The 20788-nt window shown below is 35.4% G+C and overlaps 2 protein-coding genes across 3 annotated transcripts; one reads left to right on the plus strand and one right to left on the minus strand.

The window, feature by feature from the left end:
• Positions 1-1238: 1238 nt before the first annotated feature.
• Positions 1239-13856, plus strand: LOC108983891 (synaptotagmin-5-like). 2 transcript variants are annotated; one of them, XM_035694913.1, is made up of 12 exons: positions 1239-1681; positions 1783-1828; positions 1911-2031; positions 2391-2512; positions 3740-3841; positions 4342-4416; positions 9217-9296; positions 9712-9862; positions 9937-10167; positions 12570-12866; positions 13058-13171; positions 13407-13856. In XM_035694913.1, the coding sequence occupies exons 1-12, from the start codon at positions 1467-1469 to the stop codon at positions 13551-13553; spliced, it is 1701 nt and encodes a 566-aa protein (XP_035550806.1). In that variant the 5' UTR covers positions 1239-1466; the 3' UTR covers positions 13554-13856. The 2 variants fall into 2 exon arrangements, with proteins under 2 accessions (XP_035550806.1, XP_018811223.1); XM_018955678.2 differs by having other exon boundaries at positions 1239-1676; positions 1778-1828.
• Positions 13857-14228: 372 nt separating this feature from the next.
• LOC109018248 (receptor-like protein 7) lies at positions 14229-17116 on the minus strand. The gene has a single exon (XM_019000413.2). It carries the CDS (start codon positions 17112-17114, stop codon positions 14292-14294), a length of 2823 nt encoding a protein of 940 aa, XP_018855958.2. The 5' UTR covers positions 17115-17116; the 3' UTR covers positions 14229-14291.
• Between the last annotated feature and the right edge of the window lie 3672 nt (positions 17117-20788).

A 20788-nucleotide genomic window follows, 5' to 3' on the forward strand; every position in this document is an offset into this window, starting at 1 on the left:
TATTTGTATTATTTTTTATGGTATTGCCTTTTACTTTTTCCAATCTATACTAAAATAAGAGGTTTGCATCTAAACTTCTAATTAAAACTTTATATTTTGGGGTCAAAATATGGCATAAAACCTGGTTTCCAAATAGGAAAATCAGATTCGAATCCCCATCTCTCTCTCTCTCTCTCTCTCTCTCTCTCTCTCTATATATATATATATATATAAAGACTTTATATTTTGGGAGAGTGCCTTAAGATTGAAGAAATATAGAGATGTAGACACACAATATAATTAATATATTTCTTACAATAATCATTATAATTATCATCTTAATTTTTAGATTGATTTTGCCATATCATTATTTATTATTTTACCAACTTCACATGTATGATTTAATTTTATTCAACTTTATCACATTTTAAAAAGGATACCAACTATTAAGTTATATAATTATTTATACATAATTAGTTTGAAAATAATTGTTGGGATTTAAAGGAGTCTACAAATTTTATAACAATCCCATCCTTATTTATCCATTAGATAGGATTCTTTTTGTTAAAAAAGGAACAAAAAATGTCTTTTTGTTAAATCTTTCTAGTTTTATTATGAGTTTGGTTTATTAAGATTTCGCTGGATATACGGGGTGAGATATAAGCAAAATTCCTTTATTATTTGGGTAGTTCTAGTGTGCCGTTCAGTTTTGACTGCTGGCATACCCACTATTACAAATTTTATTTTTTTATTTACTTTTTTTAACATATTTAAATATTTTTAAAAAAATAAAAATACACCAATACATTAATAGTCACTTTCTTAATAAATAAGTAAAAAAAAAATTAAATACATAAACGATCAAAATGATGAGATAAAATAAAATGACATAATAACATGATTTTTATTATTTTCACTTACTTTCTTCATTTACATCTCCATTGCAAGCACTTCCACACTTGAGTCATACAACCAACTAACATCATCTTTTGATCACTTCTACATCAATTCATGCCATCAAACGTTGCACTTTTCTGTGTTTTTTGTTTGTTTTGTTTCTCCCTGTCAATTCTCCAACAATACGACCATCTGTCCCTAATAATCTTAGGCAGTTTATTTATCCCTTATTTATAGAGTTAAAAATCAATGTCAAATGACAATGATCCTACGTGTGAAGATTTGATTGGTCAGGCCGTCCGTCCAACATTTTTAAGCCCAAATAAGAAGGTCTCAATACTTTGTAATGCTTTGTCGGCAGAGCTCTCCTTTTCGAGTCCTTCGCGAGTTCCCGACACTTGAAAAGGATAAAGATTGAAGAAAAAAGCTTTGCGCGTTTAGTCCGCCCAAACCTTTGATTACAACGAGAATCCTAATAGCCATCTGCCATTCAACTCTAATCTTACTCTGCTTCTTCTTCTTCTTCTTCGTTCGTCAAAAATCTCTCGCTTCTCCGATCCCCCCCACTTAAGAAGATACGAAGAGAGAAAATGGGGTTTTTTACGGGGCTTATACTAGGAATTGCAGTGGGACTGGCGCTGATAGTTGGGTTCGTCCGCTGCGAGAACGTTCGGTCCAAGCGTCGGTCCGCACTCGCCACCACCATCGCCGCTTTTGCCAGGATGACTGTCGAAGATTCCAGAAAGATCCTCGCTCCTGAGTACTACCCTTCCTGGGTCGTCTTCTCTCAGCGCCAGAAGTTGAGCTCTCTCTCCCTCCCCACCTCTCTATGTTTTTCCCGTCTCTTACATAATCGTATAGATGCTGATATTTCTGTTTTTTGTTTCTTTTATGGATACAGTTGACTTGGCTAAATCTTCATCTTACAAAGATCTGGCCCTATGTTAATGAGGTTTTATTTTATCTTAGTTACAAAGAAAAGATTACGGATTTTTTTTAATGATAATGATTTAGGATGAACTTGTCGTGTGCAGGCAGCGTCTGAGCTAATCAAGGCTTCTGTTGAGCCGGTTCTGGAACAATATAGACCGTTTATATTGTCTTCGCTCAAATTTTCCAAGTTCACTCTCGGAACTGTGGCACCACAATTTACAGGTTAATTACCTTCATTCATTATCCTATCCATTTTTTGTCTTTTTTCTTATTTATGCTCTTGCTGCGTGTTATAATGCATACACAATTCTTTGCTGTTTGTACTTACTAGTTTGATCACTCTTGGTTAATGCAACTTGTTAACATTGATTTTTATTGTATAGAGTTCTGCCACAGAGCTCATTGTTAGAACCTTATGATTCTTCCTTAGTGAGTAATCACTAAGTGTTTTATGCTTTATTCGCCCTTTTTATGGTCCAAATGAATGAAGGTCTATCAGATGGACAAGAATATAGTCTTGTGCTCTACATCGATGTTAAATATTTATCTTGAATTTCTTACCAATCGATGTTATTTTTTAGGAGTTTCTATCATTGAAAACGGAGAAGATGGTGTTACCATGGAGTTGGAAATGAACTGGGATGGGAATCCAAGTATGGTACTTGATATCAAGACTAGACTTGGTGTAGGACTTCCAGTGCAGGTAATGTAAAAGTTACCACCTACTTGCATCTGCTTACTAGTGACTGATGGATTGCCTTTGAGTCTCGTAGAGCATCTCCTTTGTTGTTGATTGTGTTGTTGATGACTGTTATTCTTGATGTTTTTTTCTAATTAAGTCTAAAGCGCCACATCCTCTTCTGGGGATTGATCTCCATGTCTATGCTGTCAAGGCTTTGCTTTTCCAATTCACCTGAACAACCATTAAACCTATATTTAAGCCACTCGTCTGATAATATTTCCAAACTTGATGAGGGTTGGAAGGACTCAGAAAGGAAGTATTTGGCAACAATTGACAAAGAGAGGGAAATGGGAGCAATGCTCAACCAAGTATCTATTATGAAAAGTGAATAATATTTTGAATGTTTGAATATCACTCCTCCACAACTGGTTCTAGCATCAGTTCCTCTACAATTATCTATCATAGAGGTCCCATATACTAAATAAGCTAAATACATTCTCACTGCTTACTAAGAGACAATTCAATGTATGATAAATAGACCATTTGATCTGTAGTTCTCTGAAAATATAATGATCTGCTTGCCTTATTTTGTTGTAATCATTTTCTTACCTTTATTTGTTCTTTGTTCATTTTATGTATTCTACATTTGAACATAGCTACTACCGGAAATCTTACTTGTTTATGTAAGTACAATAAACCATACTATTCAGATGCGAATTGTTTTATTATCTACTGTATCCTTTCAATCTATTTTTCTATAATGTTTTTCCTAGTTGTTTTGCATTGAATTCCGAACCTTTCATTTAGCTACCCATTCAAGCATAAAGTGAACTGCCCCTTACATGTATTCGGGGTGGTTGGGGAGTTGGTGGGTATATGCTTTTTACTTTTTAATCTAGGATGGGATTTCTCAAAGGTGGATTTTAAAGTATCAACTTTTATGTTCTCATAAATTTCTCCAATTTGAACGTGGTGAGGAAGTACAAAAAAATCGCACCTCTATTTCATTAGAAATGTCAGCTTTTTTTCTGGGACATTATCAGAAAACTCTTGTGCTAACCAAATGGGTAATCGTAAAAATGATATTTATTTTTTTCCCGTTTTCATGAATCTGCAATGAGGTTAAATGGAATGCTTGTCACTAGGGCTGGCTGCAATTGGTTTACTTGTTATGTACCCTCATGTTTATCTTATTGAGCTACCATACTGAATACTTTGATTTTTGTTTGTATTATTTTCAACTTTTAGGTAAAAAATATCGGATTCACAGGGGTTTTCAGGTTGATGTTTAAGCCACTGGTTGAGGAGCTTCCGTGCTTTGGAGCTGTTTGTTGTTCTCTAAGAGAAAAGGTGTTGCATGTCCTTCTAAAGCCATCATTATAAGATATATATTTTTTTATAAGTAAGAAAATAAATCATTGTATATCTATCAAAAAAAGAAAATAAATCATTGTAAGATATTGGAAGTATGGAGTTAATATGCTTTCATTATGCATATCAAAAGAGTGTTTGACAAAAGTGCAGATGTGATGAATGCAAGCTGATGTGTGCCTTAGGCACATAAATATGCGAATCTGTTATAATGGAATCAAGCTAGTGTACTGTCAATGGGTAACCTATTCATCTGACTGCAATTAGACTTTAATATATCCTATTCAGTTACCCAGTTGCAGCAAAATAGTTTGAGCTTCACTATTGATGCCTATGCTTGATCTAATCAGTTTAAAAGACCTTATCATTTGGGTTTTTCAAATCTCTCTCTATCTCTCTCTCTCTCCCCCCTCCCCCTCCCCAAAATCTACAAGCAATACATTTGATTATATATGTAACATTGAAATTTTCTCTTGCAGAAAAATTTGGATTTTACACTTAAAGTTGTTGGTGGTGACATATCAACAATTCCTGGGCTTTATGATGCTATAGAGGTAGGAGAGAATTCTATCACGTTTAACTATTCTTGCACTTTTTCACGATTTTTTTATACCATCAGGTGCAAATATCTTAGCTGAGTGCTATGAGTTTTCTGTTCTTGTATAAGAAATTACGAGCCTATAACCTGCGCAATGCGCAGATTGTTGTGTATATTGAATTTTATAATTTTATAGATTTATATTTATACATGCATTATATACAATCACGAAAAAATCACCATGTTCTGTCAACCAAAAAATGCAATCTTTGCCTGAGTTCTCAGCAACCTAAGAAGGAGGCTTTGATATCAAGTCCCATGTTCCGTCACATCCCATTTCAAGGCCCAATTATCAAACAATCTTACTGGTAATCCAACTGCCCTATTGTGCTATACCCACCTGGGTTTATCATAATTAAAAATCACATTTTTTAACATATGAATGGAAACCGCTATAGAAATACCAACGAACCCGCATAATTTTATTCAGCAATGCCCAACTGATCATCATCAGAGAACTACTTCCCATCTATAAATATTCCCAAAAATGGCTTATATAAATGTACAACATTCAGTACCCAATACCACTCAACCATCAAAACGTAACAATCAAAATATAACAACAACAACAACAACAACTGAATAGGAAAAAAAGGAAAAAAAGCAAATGAACAAATTAAACAAAGATAAAAGCCATAATTCACCAAGATGAACATTTAGAAAAAAGAAAATATAAACCTTGGAATAGGAACCGATGCCATAGATCTTGCCTAGCTCAAAATCTTGAATTGTAAAACTCTCCTGGGGTACCCTAAAAGCAGAGCTCTTGGATCTCTGCACATTCCCACCATTGGAAGAATTCCCCTAAATTTTCTATGGTGGGGACAAAGCAACTCCATTCCTGGACGTCCCGTCCCGTCCCGTGGTGATCCATGAGTGGCTCTGGCTCCCATAAAATGTGACAATGAAGAATCTTCTCTCAATTTCTTCCCAGTAGTGCCTTTATTGAGGGTTTATATATTATGGGTATCTATGTGTTGTGTAGGTGAAGGTGATTGGCTCTGGTTTTTCAATTTTCAAAACCCTAGAAAGTATATTGGATAATGAGAGAGAGAGAGAGAGAGAGAGAGAGAGAGAGAGAGAGGATCAATATCGTTTTTTATAGAGGAGAGGAAGGTATGGGGATTGAAAAGAGAATGGCACATGGGATTGAATGATGGAGAAAGTCTACCCATCAATTATGAGACCGACACAGAGATTTCTGACTAGAGATGGAGTTCTTGGACGAAGAGAGCAGGCCAAGGTTCCTCTTCCAATCTCGTTCAACCCCTTCTTCACTCCCCAATACGCAAACTTACCAAAAACCCAGTAAGCCATTCCTCTTCGCTACCATTTCCTTTTCTTCCATTCTCTTCGTCTCAATTCTCTCCCTCCAATCCAAACCCTTCAAATCTTTCCTCTTCTGGGTCTCCCTCTCAAATTTGAAGAATATTGTCAAATGCATCGGCGGCACATACATCAAATTTGAAGAAAAGGAGAATGAACCTGTTGATTTTGATTGTCTTGGGACAGGGCAGGATGTTGAGTGCGTTGTCTCCATTCCTCCTCCACATCCATTTTTGAAGAAACGGTTGCTCTGCCAGACGATAATTTGGTAGCACTGGGACCGCTTCACGTAATTGCCCCTCCCCCTCTGGACTCACCACTTGGCTTTCCATCTCTTTTCGCGCTCATCAACTTTGCACCCTTTTATTCCCGAATTTTATGGTATGAATGCCAAGTAAGCAATTGGAAACTTGGCTTTTATATAATTAAATAGATAAGCATACTATAAGAGAATATACAAAAAATTTTAATTGAGTTTTATGCTTTTCAAGTTTGAACAGGTCTAATCGTAAACCAAAAGTTGCTAATAATTTTTTCCCAAAGTACTTGAAAAACTGTCACATTATTACTTAAAATATGACTTGTTTATAAGAAAATGCTGTTTAAGATGTTCCGATAACATCTGGTCTTGCACATGAATATGGCTTTGGTAAGTATGGTCTCAATTTTGTAATTCACAGAAATTAGATAAAACATGTTTTGTGCTGTACTTAACAATTTCATAAGCTTAATGTCCTTTGCAATTTATTAGGTTGATTAAACAAAAATAGAAAGATTCCCTGATGTGCTCTCACAATATGGAATTGGAGCATAGTGTATAATTAGCAAAAGCATTAGCTCATGCTCACTATGTTTTGAACTTGTTCTTAAGGTGAAGAACTAATTCATAAATTTAACTCCTCGAGTGAAGCTAATTTGCATTATTTACCATTTTTTTTTATAGGTAATCAAGAAATTTTATTCATAGAAATAGGCAAAGCCCAGGTACACATAGTATATGTGAGAAGCACCTAGCTAGAGGTTACAATCGAAAGTAGGTCATGAACACTTAGTCCGTTACAAACTATGGCCCTCACCCATAAGAACAATGACTTAAAGAAGAAAATTTTTAGCTCATCCGTTGTTCTCTCACGATCTTCGAAACTTCTAGCATTTCTCTCCCTCCAAATACACCAACACATACAAATAGGAACCATTTGCCAAATGGCCACCACCTGTGAGTTACTGTGAAGGCCTTTCTAGCTTGCGAGGAAATCCACCATTCTAAGAGGCATGACCCATGACAATCCGATTATTGTGAAAAAAATCATCCCACATGATCCTAGTCACCTCACAATGTAAAAGCAAATGATCTATTGATTTCCCATGCTTCTTACACATACAACTCCAATCCAGCACAATTACCTGGCGTTTCCTCAGATTATCTGTAGTTAGGATCTTGTCCAGTGATGCTGTCCAAACAAAAAAAGCCGCTTTTCAAGGAGCTTTCATTTGCCATATACTCTTCTACGGGAACATGGTCATTCCAGAACTTGTTAGAACTTGGTAAAATGATCTAACAATGAAATTACCTTTCTTGGTATGATTCCAGTGCATCTTATTGCTGGTGCCCCCTAGCATACTTACTGAATACAATTCCGCAAAGAACTCTATAATAGTCTCCAACTCCCAATCTTGGGCTGCCTTGATGAAATCAATATTCCATTGAGGGGAGCCATTGGAAAAGACCAAAAGATCGGCAATCGCTGCATCCTTTTCTCTTCCGAGCTCAAAGATAGCAGGGAAAGGTGTTTTGGAGGCTATGGTTACCCCACCATTTGTCATACCAAAATTTGATACGAGAACTATCGCCCACCACAATATGTTCATGTTCTCGAAAGGTCTCCCAATGTCTCCTAATATATTTCCACAACCCCACCCGATGTGTGCCTCGTATCTCATTCGAGCACCATCTTCCCCAAGCCTTTTCAAACTGTGAATCTATAACAGACTTCCATAAGGCCCCCCTTTTGTGTTGGTACCTCCACAACCATTTATCCAATTGGGCTTGATTGAATTTTATCAAGTGGCGAATCTCCAATCTCCCCTAGAAATTGGAGTACAAACCGTTGACCAATTAACCAGATGAAATTTGAACTCTTTCCCCAATCCACTCCAAAAGAAATCTCTTTGTAACTTCTCAATGCGGTTAGCTACTTTGTGGGAAGTGGGAACAATGACAAAAAGTAGGTGGGTAAGTTTGAAAGAGTGCTTTTAATCAAAGTCAACCTATCACCTTTCGACAAATATAACTTCTTCTAAGAAGCCAATTTGCGCTCCACCTTTTCAACCATGCCATTTCAAATCCTTTCAGATTTAAAGGAAGCACCTAATGGTAAGTCAAGATACTTAAGAGGCAGAGATGATACCTTGCAACCCAAGAGTGAAGCTAAATTCTCCGCTTCATGGACTGCCCCCATTGGCACTACTTCAGACTTTGAAAGGTTAATTCTCAAGCCTGATGCATATTCAAAAAAAAGGAGTAGAGCCCTCAAGGATTGAATGTGCCCAAGATGTGTACAACAAAAGATGAGAGTGTCATCGGCAAATAGCAGGTGAGAAATGTTAAGATCGCCATTCCCTACCGAAAAAACATAGAGTAGCCCACCGTCCACCAGGCCCTCAATCATCTTACTGAGAACTTCCATGACAAAGAAAAAACGTAAAGGAGAAATCGGATCTCCCTATCTCAAGCCACGAGAGGAGTTGAAGAAACCCACAGGTGAGTCATTCACCAAGATAGAGAATCGAAACTGAAGATATGCAAAATTCTACCCCATTTCTGCCATTTCCCCCCAAAGCCACATCTTGCAAATAGATGAAGTAAGAACTACCAATTGACATGTTCATATACTTTCTCCATGTCTAATTTGCAAAGCAATCTGGGTTCTCTAGATTTAAGTCGTTCGTCCAAAACTTCATTTGCAATAAGGACCGACTAACTTTAATTTTGGTTATATCCGGAGTCATTGTTAGAGCGTGACCTTTATTCGGTGTCAAGGTTTTAACCTATAATCATGGGTTAATGTTAAATATGCATATTTGAACGAGTGTGAGTGCATGATCGACTGTAATCCTTCTATGTTTATATGAAGTGGGGAAAAAAGGATTTGAACTTTGTTTGCACCATGGGAGGAATAAGTCGATAAGTTTTGGTTTGAAAATTTGAGAATAATGTGATAGTACGCTAAATTAAGGGATTTAAATATGTGCTGGTGCCATTTAAAAGTGCTTGTGTTTGCCATAGTCTGCATTTTTTCTTTTGCAATAATAATGTCATGCACTCACTATAGTTTTTCAACAACATGAGTAGGTGTATCTTATCTTATATACTGTTTGGATTTGGATTATAACAAATCTCATTGTTAAAGGAATATGTTTCTGTATTCAGGGTACAATACGGGATGCTATAGAAGATACTCTTATGTGGCCTGCTCGAAAAGTTATACCTATCTTGCCTGGGGATTATAGGTAGGCCTACATATGGACAAGGATATGAGTTGAACTTTTAGCAATTGCTTTTATTCTTGTACTTAGCTGGGCTTCATATTGCATACAATTTGTGCAATGAATATATATGCTGATGCTTGTAGTTGTTTAGTCTTCACGCACGCACAGGTGATACTGGAGGTGATCCTTGCTCATCGATGATCACTGTTCCCATTGATCACTGTGTCGACATACATGCAATTAAGTCACCAAATGAAGATGTTAAGAGGGAGAGAGGAGAGGTGTTCTTTGCTCATTGGTTATTGTCAAGTTACACCAAGTTACACATACATTAGGTAGCTAAATTAAGCTGGAGGGGCAGAGGTGTGGTGGTCTCTGCACATTGATTCATTGTGTGATTGCATTTGGTTTAGCAGTTGGTTTTTTTGTTGTTTAGTGACCTGGAGTTGAGGCCTGTGGGGATATTAGAGGTGAAGCTTGTGCAAGCAAAGGAGCTAACAAATAAAGATATCATTGGCAAGTCGGATCCCTATGCTGAATTATATGTACGGCCTTTACGTGACAGGATAAAAACTAGCAAAATAATTGTAAGTTGTTCTACTTTTCCTTTATTTCTGTTTTCTCACCTGGGTTTTGAAGAAATCCTATGTTGTTGCTTCAGAACAATGATCTAAACCCAATCTGGAACGAACACTATGAATTTATTGTTGAAGATGCATCCACTCAACATTTGGTGGTGAAAGTTTACGATGATGAGGGGGTTCAAACATCTGAGCTCATTGGGTGTGCTCACATACGACTAAGTGAACTTCAGCCTGGTAAAGTGAAGGATGTGTGGCTGAAGCTTGTTAAAGATTTGGAGGTCCATAGAGACAATAAAAACAGGGGGCAGGTGAGAAGATAAATCCTTTCTTTTGATCATTATGTTTGTTTTTGATAAGTAATAAAAGATTTTATTCCTAAGAAATAAGCATAAGCCTAAGTACACAGGACGTATATAAAGGGAATACTTACTACTTTCCAAAAACAAAAAGAAAACTAAAACAGATTCTGGAAATTATCTTCCAATACAAAAGCTTTAGCCCACAAACTCAAAGTACTAAAGAAAGAATCCCTAAGTTCTCCCAATGAACATTCTTTGTCTTTGAAGCATCTCCTATTCCTTTCAAGCCATATGCACCACATGAGACAAGAAGGAATCATCTTCCAAACACAAACCACATTCTTGCAACCCTTCAAACCCTTCCACCCTACCAATAAATCCACCACTTCCTTGGGCATTACCCAAAGTAAACCAGTCCGATTCAAAACCTCATTCCACAAAAACCTGGCCACTTCACAATGAAGAAAGAGGTGATTAACAGATTCCCCATCCTTCTTGCACATGACACACCAATCAGCAATGCACATACCTCTTCTTCTAAGATTTTCAGTTGTCAACACTTTTCCCAAGGATACCACCTAACAGACAAAAGCAACCTTGGAAGGAACTTTCACTTTCCCTATGTTTTTCCAGGGAAATTCACAACTCCTGTGACTGGTTAATATTCTGTAAAAAAGGAGACTGAGAACTTAGAATTTCCTGCAGGAATCCACAGCATGCTGTCCTCCCTACCTAGCATCAACTTTGAACTGTAATGTCTTTCCAGAAAAGCCTTAACATCATCCACTTCCCAGTCATTAACATCCTTGATAAAGATAACATTCCACTGAATATTATTGTCAATGCAACAGAAAGACTTTCCTACAGCTGCATTTTGATCCCTTGCAATTCTGAAAGGAGAGGGAAAGTCCAGCTCAAGTTAAGAATCCCCACACCACAAGTCATGCCAGAAAAGTCTCCTCTTCCCATCTCCCACCTTCAATCTAATATGATTTGAAAAAAACCCCCATCCTTTTCTAATGAACTTCTACATACTCACCCCGTACGCACCACTAGTATCTTTATTTTTCGGTTGGCAATTATTTGTTATACCACTTTGAGAGATTGCAGTTTCTGTCCGCCACCCGTGCTATATTAAATAACCTACAATGTTTTATGTTCTTCTTCTTAAAAGAAGGTTACTTCCCTTGTCAAAAAACTAAAAAAGGTTACTTCCTGCATCCACACTGTAAGTGCTTTCTGGGATGGATGATAATCTTGCCAAACTGTCTTCTAGTCCTAGCAATAAATTCTTGAAAAACCCATAGCTTGTCAAATGTTGGAAACATATCCAAATGGAAACCTGCTTGGTTGCCTCGAGGGTGATTATTTCTAAAATGATTGTGTTGGGGTTGACCGCTCAAGGCTTTAATATAATCACTAATGGAATTGGCTCAACCTGGGATGGCAGAAGTACCCAAAATGCTATGAGTCCACTGGTTGGTTTGAGTTGGCTGAGGATGAGATTTATAAGATTGCATCTTGTCCCATTCATGCTAATTTCTTCATTGTTTTTTCTTTCCTTCTCTAACATCCATTTCCCCTTCACCCCTCAAAAAAAAAAAAAATAGAAAAAAAAAAAAAAAGAACACCCACCCCTCTTTATCTGGTTGAGAATAGTCCGCTGATATTAATTTAAACTTCTTTTTGCCGTAGAGGCTTCATTAATATTCTCTTTAAGTTTTATTTTATTTTATATATATTTTTTTATTGAGGCCTAAGATATTACTCTTTATTGTTTTCCTTCTTCCTACTGGGGTGATTTCTCGTGTACAATATATATGCCTAGTGTCCCTTTGGACTTTTAAAAAAATCAGCTGGCTTTTACTTATATAAAAAAGAAAGTTTGGTTGGCTTTAGCATAACAAAAATCGACCAACTTTATAAAGTGTCAAAGAAGTATTTTGTATATTGTCTGGAAATAAATTGTCTAAATAAAAAAGCCAATCATGGTTTGACCAACAGTGCCATCCCTGTGAGGTTTCAAAGATGAAAGCTTCTTATCTCTAGAAGATTCTTTGTAGCCACACTCTCACTTTCTCTGTCTAAAATCCTAGAAACCAACCTTCATGATCTATACATTTGACTACTTTGTGTGCATAGTGGGGTCCATCTTTAACTCAGTTGGTCCCTTTTGTTGTAGGAGAATTATTGATTGAGAAATAATATTTGCAGTCCTATGATGTGCAAGCCATCTGCGCACTCCTTTTGAAAAAAATGGATAAATCTGGAATCCATATGAAAAACCATTTTTTAATAGTAGACCCTACTATTTTTTAAAGGGAGTGGGCGGGGCTTGCACACTATATGACTATATCTAACATTACTCTATATTTATGTTAATCATATTAACTTTCTTCTTTGTGCTTTAGGTGCATTTGGAACTTTTATACTGTCCTATTGGGATGGGAAATGGATATTCCAACCCTTTTGCCCCAGATCTTTCAATGACCTCATTAGAGAGGTTTCTCAAAAGTGGGGTGAATGGAACAGAAGCTATTGAAAATGAGAGAGGAGTCATACAGAAGAAAAAGGAGGTTATTGTTAGAGGCGTTCTTTCTGTTACTGTGATATCTGCTGAAGAGTTGCCAGCGGTGGATCTATTGGGGAAGGCGGATCCCTATGTTGTAATCACTTTGAAGAAATCAGAAATGAGAAACAAAACTCGGGTAACACCTTGGTTGCCCATTTTATCTTCCTTCACTTGTTTCCTTTATGTTTTTCCCTTGGGCATTTGTTTAGCGTCTTTAGTGGAATCCTGGCCCCTTGGTCCATTCTAGTCTTAGATTCTTGTGAACAGAGTAGAGTCATCTCTAGTTACACGGCATTAGATTCACTTACAAGTTCCTTTGTTTCTCAGGTTGTGAATGAGAGCTTGAATCCAGTTTGGAATCAAACTTTTGACTTTGTTGTTGAGGATGGATTACACGATATGTTAATTCTCGAAGTCTGGGACCACGACACATTTGGAAAGGTATAGATTTTCTGCAACTATCATTATTTTTACATTTTTGTATAATTTTTCCATCAAGATACTCTGAATCCATAGTTCTAACTGGTTGATTTCCTACATTAAGCAACGTGGAATGTTAAAAAATAAAAAAGCGTTGTTGGCTCTGGGTTTTGTTTGGTGTCAACTGTGGAAATCCTACCTAAACAGATGGGTGGGTATAGATGCTTTTGCTTATTGCGGCTTTTATAATGTGCAGGATTATATGGGGAGATGCATCTTGACACTAACTAGGGCTATATTGGAAGGGGAATTCAAAGAGTGCTTCCAGTTAGATGAAGCCAAATCAGGAAAACTGAACTTGCATCTCAAGTGGATGCCACAGCCAGTTTACCGTGATTCTTGAGTGCTTCTTTTCAGCAGCTGATGGCAAGACAATTAAATCAAAGAGAATGTACCACCTGCTCCATGTATACCAAGAACACTGCTAACATCGACACTGACACTGACATCGACACCGATACGAACTAAACTATTAATAAACCTTGCACCATATATGTAATAGTTGAATGTACAAAATCTCGTAGCATAAGCTATATGTAAACTACTTATCAAAAAGGCTCGTTGTACACTAGTGAGGTTTTGAAGAAAACACAAGTAGACTCATGGAAATAAAATGACTAGAGCACTAGCATTGGTTTCTCTATTATATGCATATTCAAAATCACATATTTGAAAGATTGATTTTGCATATCAAGAAAAACTCCCACATTAGATTATGCATTTTTAAACCAAATGAAAAAATATATTTTTTTATTTTTTATTTGTTTCCAAATTATTTTTTTATATATATTTTACAATTAGCATCCTTTTGTATGATCAACTTAATACAAATTTTATGTATCAAAATCATTAATATAAATTCTACAAAATTGATTTTAATAGATAGGGGAGAGAAAAAAATAGTAAAATAATGTTTGAAAAGTAATTAGTATTTTTTCAAATTTAAAAAAACAATATTCATAGCTATACATAAATTTGTATCCGATGGATGGATACAATTACAATCCTAGAAGCCAGCACACACACACATATATATATATATATATTAAATATATTACTTAATTCATTCTCGTGTTTGTTGCTACTTCTTAATTCTAAAGGTATTTACAAACCAATCTTGCTTCCTTGCAATCACCCATTGTCCAATAACAATTCCTATTACAAATCCACACCCGTACCCGATCGCAACTACTTTCCACCCAAATTCAAATGGAGACACTAAACCTTGATTTCCTTCATATGGAGGTTTAGGCAATGAATCTCCGCATGCTTTTGACAATGGCATTCCACACAATCCTGGGTTACCATTGAAAGAACTGTTTGGAAACCTCTCAAATTGACTTCCATGTGGTATGGGACCTGTGAGACAATTGTTGAACACTTCAAAAATTTCCAGGAAAGTGAGTTGGGCGAGTTGTGGGGGTATTTCTCCAAACAACTTATTTTGAGAAAGATCCAATGATTCTAGACCTGTCAAGTTCGCCAACGATGATGGGATACGACCGGAGAGAGCATTGTTGGAGAAATTGAGAATGTGTAGTCCTTTTAGGTTTCCCACTACTTCTGGAATTTCTCCTTCAAATTTGTTGCATGATAAATCAATGACTATGAGTTCATCTTGGATCTTCTCATACTCCAACTCTATGCCCTTGGTTGTTAGTGAAATTGAGTAAAGGATGCCAGAATTGTAATCCCTCATGTATTGAAACTCTTTTGCACCAAATAATTTCATGGTGTTCCACTGTTGGAAGCATTTTGCGGGCAAATCTCCAGAGAAATTGTTGTGGGAGAGATCGATGATATGCAAGTTGGAGAGTGTGCAATTGATTTGGATATTTCTTATTGCACCGTAAAATCCATTAGAGCGAAGAATGAAAATCTTCAGCTCGGGAAGAGTTCCTAACCATAAGGGAAAGGTATCATGGATCTTATTGTAACCAACATCAAGATACACTAACTCCTTACAATTGGCCAATGATCTTGGGAGCCGACCTTGTAATTGGTTGTGATTCAAGTCGATAATACTTAAGCTGCACCCTTTTGCCCATGCATCTGGGATGGTTCCACCGATGTTATTGCTTCGTAGTTCGAGTGTTGTCAAAGACTGGCTTAAGTTGCAGAAACATGGGTGTAGCTTGCCGCTCAAATTGTTATAGGACAAATCAAGCACATAAAGTGAACTCAGATTGCAAAACAACGGTGAAATTTCTCCCGTAAATGCATTTTTACTGACTTGATAAATTAGGACAGATGGTGGTGGAATCGGGAGAGATCCTTGCAAGCTGTTGTTCTCAAGGTCCAACATTCGTAGATTAGGCCAGGGAAGAACATCTCGAGAATCTTCAAAGCCTGTGAGAAAGTTGTTGGAAAGATATAAATATTCAATAGATGGTGGAATTTGAGAAATCGGGAACGATCCTTGCAGCCTGTTATTTTCAAGGTCCAACATTCGTAGATTAGGCCAGGGAAGAACATCTCGAGAATTTTCAAAGCCTGTGAGAAGGTTGTTGGAAAGAACTAAATCTTGAATAGATGGTGGAATTTGAGAAATCGGGAACAATCCTTGCAGCCTGTTATTTTCAAGGTCCAACAATTGTAGATTAGGCCAGGGAAGAACATCTCGAGAATTTTTAAAGCCTGTGAGAAGGTTGTTGGAAAGATATAACTCTTGAATAGATGGTGGAATTTGAGAAATCGGGAACGATCCTTGCAGCCTGTTATTTTCAAGGTCCAACCTTAGTAGATTAGGCCAGGGAAGAACATCTCGAGAATTTTCAAAACCTGTGAGAAGGTTGTAAGAAAGATATAAATCTTGAAGGTTTTCTTTACTTGCATTAAACATCCATTTGGGTATTATACCTTGAATATTGTTTTCTGATAAATCTAGCTGCACAAGTTTGTTTTGGTTTCGTAGGAAATTTGGGAACTTTGTTAAGTTGAGAGAAGACAATCCTAGATATTGTAAATGTGGAAAAGTGTGATTAGAGCTGGCTTTGGTGAGGCATGAAGAATTATCAAACGAGTTCCCTATGAGGTCCAGAATAGTGAGCTGGGTAAGGTTCCAGAGAGAATTTGGGATCGATCCAGAGAAGCTTGTGTAAGAAAGCGATAAAGCTTGAAGGACATTGCTGGAATGAAATTCGGGCAACTGACCAGTGAGATCTTCATTGGTTCCTATCCAAAGGTCCCGTAGTTGCGGTAGCTGAAATATTCTAGTTGGAAACTCCCCGTACAATCCACAACCTTCTAGCTTTAGAGTCTTCAAAGAAGAAGAATTTGCCAAGCTTTCAGGTACTATGGACGATATCATGACTCCACTAAGAACAATCTCTTCGAGGCGGGTTAGGTTTTGGACTAACCTTGTGAGACTTCCAATAATTAAATTAGAATTGGAAGATAGATCGAGAGACGACAACTTGGAGAGATGTGAAACTTCGGAGGGGACTTCTTCTGAAATATAAGAGTGGCTGAGATTAAGATATGTTAGCCATGAAAGATTTCCAATTGTAGATGGGATTTTTGAGTAATTGAAGTCATTTAAAGCGAGATTAAGGCTCCGAAGATGAGAAAGGCGGAAGAGGCTACTGTTGGAGTTGATAGAACCATAGAGACAGCTGTCACTAAGGTCAAGGCCAATAACATGACCTGTGTGGGGGTCGCACTCAACCCCATCCCATGAGCAGCAATCTGATCTACCATGCTCTGCTTCTACCCTCCATGATGTAGCCTTGGGATAGCAAGACGGAAAAGTATCATTGTTTATGATAAAGCTATCCTTGAATTGCATAAGAGCTAAGCTCTCATCTTGATGACAAAATGGCTGCGGAGAAGACAAAGAGGCTGTGAGTAAAAGAAGGAACAACACTAAGAGATCAGAGAAGAGAAAGCGGAAACATGTAGGCATGGTTTCGGACTAATAATGTTTTAAGAGTGTTGATGAGATAGTGAGAGAAGAAGAAGCGAAGGGCTCTTTATTTATATAGTAATTAGCAGTGCTCAAGCAAGCAATGAAGCAAGTACTGGAGTAGTGGGTAGGAAACTTTATAATTAATTTGTTGTGGAAAAGAAAGGAAACTTGAAGACTGAAGTCAAGGAATAGCTAGCTAGCTAGAGTCTGATAATCATTTTAATTTTTTATTTAATTCTGATCTTGATTTAATAGCGGTGGATGGAAAAAGCATTTTCTTATATATATATATATATATAGTTTGGATATACTGACTTCTTGGTTTCGTTAATACCGACGAGATCTTATATTTTCATTTGTTTTGAAATGAAAACGGCCTTTTTGTGTGGAGATCAGCTTAATAATTTTGATTCATTTTAAATTTCTTGTGTTTTTAAAACAATATTTAGTTTTTTTCAAGCCATGCATTTAAAATGTTCTTAATTAGAACTTCTTTGCGAAGGTCTTTTACAAAACAATCATGCTGCTTTTCCTTGCGGTCGCCCTTTGTCCAATGACAAGTCCTATTATGAACGCACATGATCCATAGCCAATCACAACTACTTAATTTCCAACAAAACTTAAACGGAGACAGTGGTAAGTAAGGCCCGGTTTGGATACATAGTTAGGATAAGATATTTTAAATAGTAGTGATATTTTTTGAGTTAAGATGAGATTATATAATTTATAAAATAATATACGTTTGTTTAGTGAGATGAAATGAGATAGTTTTAACTTTTTAGAATTTGATAAAGGAAAATATTAAAACCACAACTTGGTATTCCCAACTAAGATCTTGACTGGATTTTTATTTTTATTTTACTTAATCATTAAGTTAGTAGTTTTTATTGATGTTGTGATTTAAAAAAAATATTTAAAAATGATAAAACAAATGCATGAAAAAAGAGAAATAAATAAAATAAATAATAACACTTTGATAAAGGGATCCAGTCAGATCCTCCATGTGTGGGTGTAGAATAACACTTTGATAAAGGGGTGGGTCCCACTAATGATTGAGTAATAGTTATGAATATATTAATAAAAAATAATATTTACGAGTAATTAAAAATTCTATAATAAATAAGATATCATGGGAGACATGTAATAACTAACAAAGAGATTCCAATGTCTCTTCCAAGACCCACTAAAAGAGATTTAAACAAGAAAAATTATCAACTTACAATTTAATATGCCGACAAGAAGACGAAAAGACTTGGAAATTACTTGATAACTACTTGTTGTGGAGAAGAAAGGAAAGAAACATACAACTACTCACGTGTGAGATATTTTTAAACATACAACTACTCACGTGTGATAAGTACAAGAAGATTCTTAAACAAGTTGTCAGGAAAGTAAGTTGGGTTAGTAGTGAGATATTTTTCCAAACAATTTGTTTTGAGAAAGTTCTAATAATTCTATTTCTATCAAGCTCTCCAACATTAATGATGGAATATAACCGGACCAACAATATTGTTGGAAAAAATGAGAATGTGTAGTCAAATAGATGGTGATGGAAATTGGGAGAGAGAGGTCTTTGCATGCAATTATTCTCAAGGTCTAATTCTTGTAGATAAGGTTTGGGAATAACTATCTCGAGAATTTTCAAATTTCGTGTGAAATGTGTTAGAAAGATATAAACCCCAAATAGACGGTAGAATTAGAGGAATCGTCCATAGAGTCAAAAGACGCTTATTTTCCTTTCAAAAAGAAAGAAAAAAAAAAACCCTACAAATTGAAAACTGGCAATAAAATTTTATCAAACAAAAAAATAAAGTCAATAAGTTGTGGATAAGAAGAGGAGAAGACTTAAAAAGTTCATAACACGTTTTAGAAGGTGTAGACCATGGGAGACTTGCATTAATTAGTTAACAATGATATTCCAACGTTTCTTCTAAGCTATATTTATATAAAAACAAAATAACATCAATAATTTTGACGTTGATCTATGACAAAATATCATCATATATTAATTGAGAAGAGTTTTACTATTCATCAATCACACACACTACACTTAATTTTATTTTTTTAAAATCTGTTTTGATTTTATTCTTCTTAAACTAATTGAATTCAATAAAAATAATAAAAATAAGTATGCTGTGTAGTGTGTGGAGATAATGAATATAATTTTTCAATTGAGAAATGTTTTAGCCATAAAGAGATTTTACAAAAATAAATTTACAAACTGACATGCTTTAACATGATATATTAGGTTATAAAGTGATTTTTATTATAAAATAGATCTAATGTATCAGATGAAGCTATGTCAAATTTTGAATTTACTTTAATAGATTTGTTTTATGACTGTAGTACTTATCTGCTAGAAGATTGTAAAAAAATACTTACCCTCTATCTATAATAAAATCCTTGTAATAATAAATATAGTAATCAAAGACATGCGATCATTTTTCACAACCTTTTACACAATAAAATAAAGAATTCTTGATCGCTAGTAACAAAACCAATAGAAAACTGTCCCTACCGGACCAAACATTAAAAAAAAAAAAATGATCAACATGCATCTATCTACAAAAATAATAAAGAGTTGTTGTATCTTAATCTTATTATCTTATATATAAGAAACTATATGATGATCTACAATTATTTGTTAAAAGTACATTCTATGAATCTCATATTTAAAGAATATTTGTTAAAACTATATGCAAAACCAATGCGTAAGGTCGTCACTCAAAATTAACAACATGGTCTACTCTATTCATGATTGAGTTTCTATTTGGCAACACAGCATATTTAAAGTATTCTTAAATATTTTCGCTCCAAACATCACTAGAAAACAAAACATTTTCAATTTTAAGTCAAACCATTTCACTACTATTCACAGATATATTGAAATATTCTAAGTAGTCACAGATATACTCGTCAAAAGAGCCTATTAGAAAGGAGTAATATTTCTACAACTCCTTCGTTTCCAAACAAACATACTGCAAAACATATAATTAGCATGGTAGTGCCATGTGCCACTAAAATATATAATAGTAAGTTTACAAATTAATTTGGCTTCATGTGATTTATCATATCTATTTTATAAAAAAAAAACCTCAATATTCGATTTACAAGCTTGATATGCAACACTCCATTTTTTTTATAGGTTTTCTATGCAAGCTAATGTGTCTGCAGGCTTCGATATCAGCAATGTTTTAGGTGTCAACAATTAAGTTTGTAAATAGATTAGGCTTTGTTTGATTATAAAAGTTGAATAAAAATATTAGAAAATTAAAATATATATTGTTAGTATATAATTTTTTAATATAATTTTTGTTCTTAGAATTGGAAAGGTTGAATTGCTTTTTATGTTTTGTTTGAAAGATTGAAAAACTTGTAATGATGAGATGAAATGAGAAAACAAACCAGGCCTTATTCTTTGTGAGTATTGACAGCATTACAATTTACACTTATTTTTTTGGGGGAATGTTCACTTTACATCTTAGCGCTCCTTACAAAATTAAGTAAAAGAAATGATTAAATACACTTTTAAGAGGAATGATATTCATGACCATTTTATCATCTCTATAATGTAGCATTAGATAATTGTATGATCCACTTCATTTTTCTCTCAATTTCGAGGATTCTAATCTAGAAAATGTTTGTACCTTTTGTGTTGGAACCCGTTTTGT

This window comes from Juglans regia, chromosome 10, assembly GCF_001411555.2.
Source record: "Juglans regia cultivar Chandler chromosome 10, Walnut 2.0, whole genome shotgun sequence".
NCBI lineage: Eukaryota > Viridiplantae > Streptophyta > Magnoliopsida > Fagales > Juglandaceae > Juglans > Juglans regia.

Excerpts from the sequence above, each read along its gene's own strand:
- LOC108983891 (XM_035694913.1), top strand. The coding sequence starts at position 1,467 with ATGGGGTTTTTTACGGGGCTTATACTAGGAATTGCAGTGGGACTGGCG. Across the intron at positions 9,297-9,711 it reads ATCTTGCCTGGGGATTATAG|TGACCTGGAGTTGAGGCCTG; the intron begins GTAGGCCTACAT and ends TTTGTTGTTTAG. Across the intron at positions 12,867-13,057 it reads AAATGAGAAACAAAACTCGG|GTTGTGAATGAGAGCTTGAA; the intron begins GTAACACCTTGG and ends TTTGTTTCTCAG.
- LOC109018248 (XM_019000413.2), bottom strand. The coding sequence starts at position 17,114 with ATGCCTACATGTTTCCGCTTTCTCTTCTCTGATCTCTTAGTGTTGTTC.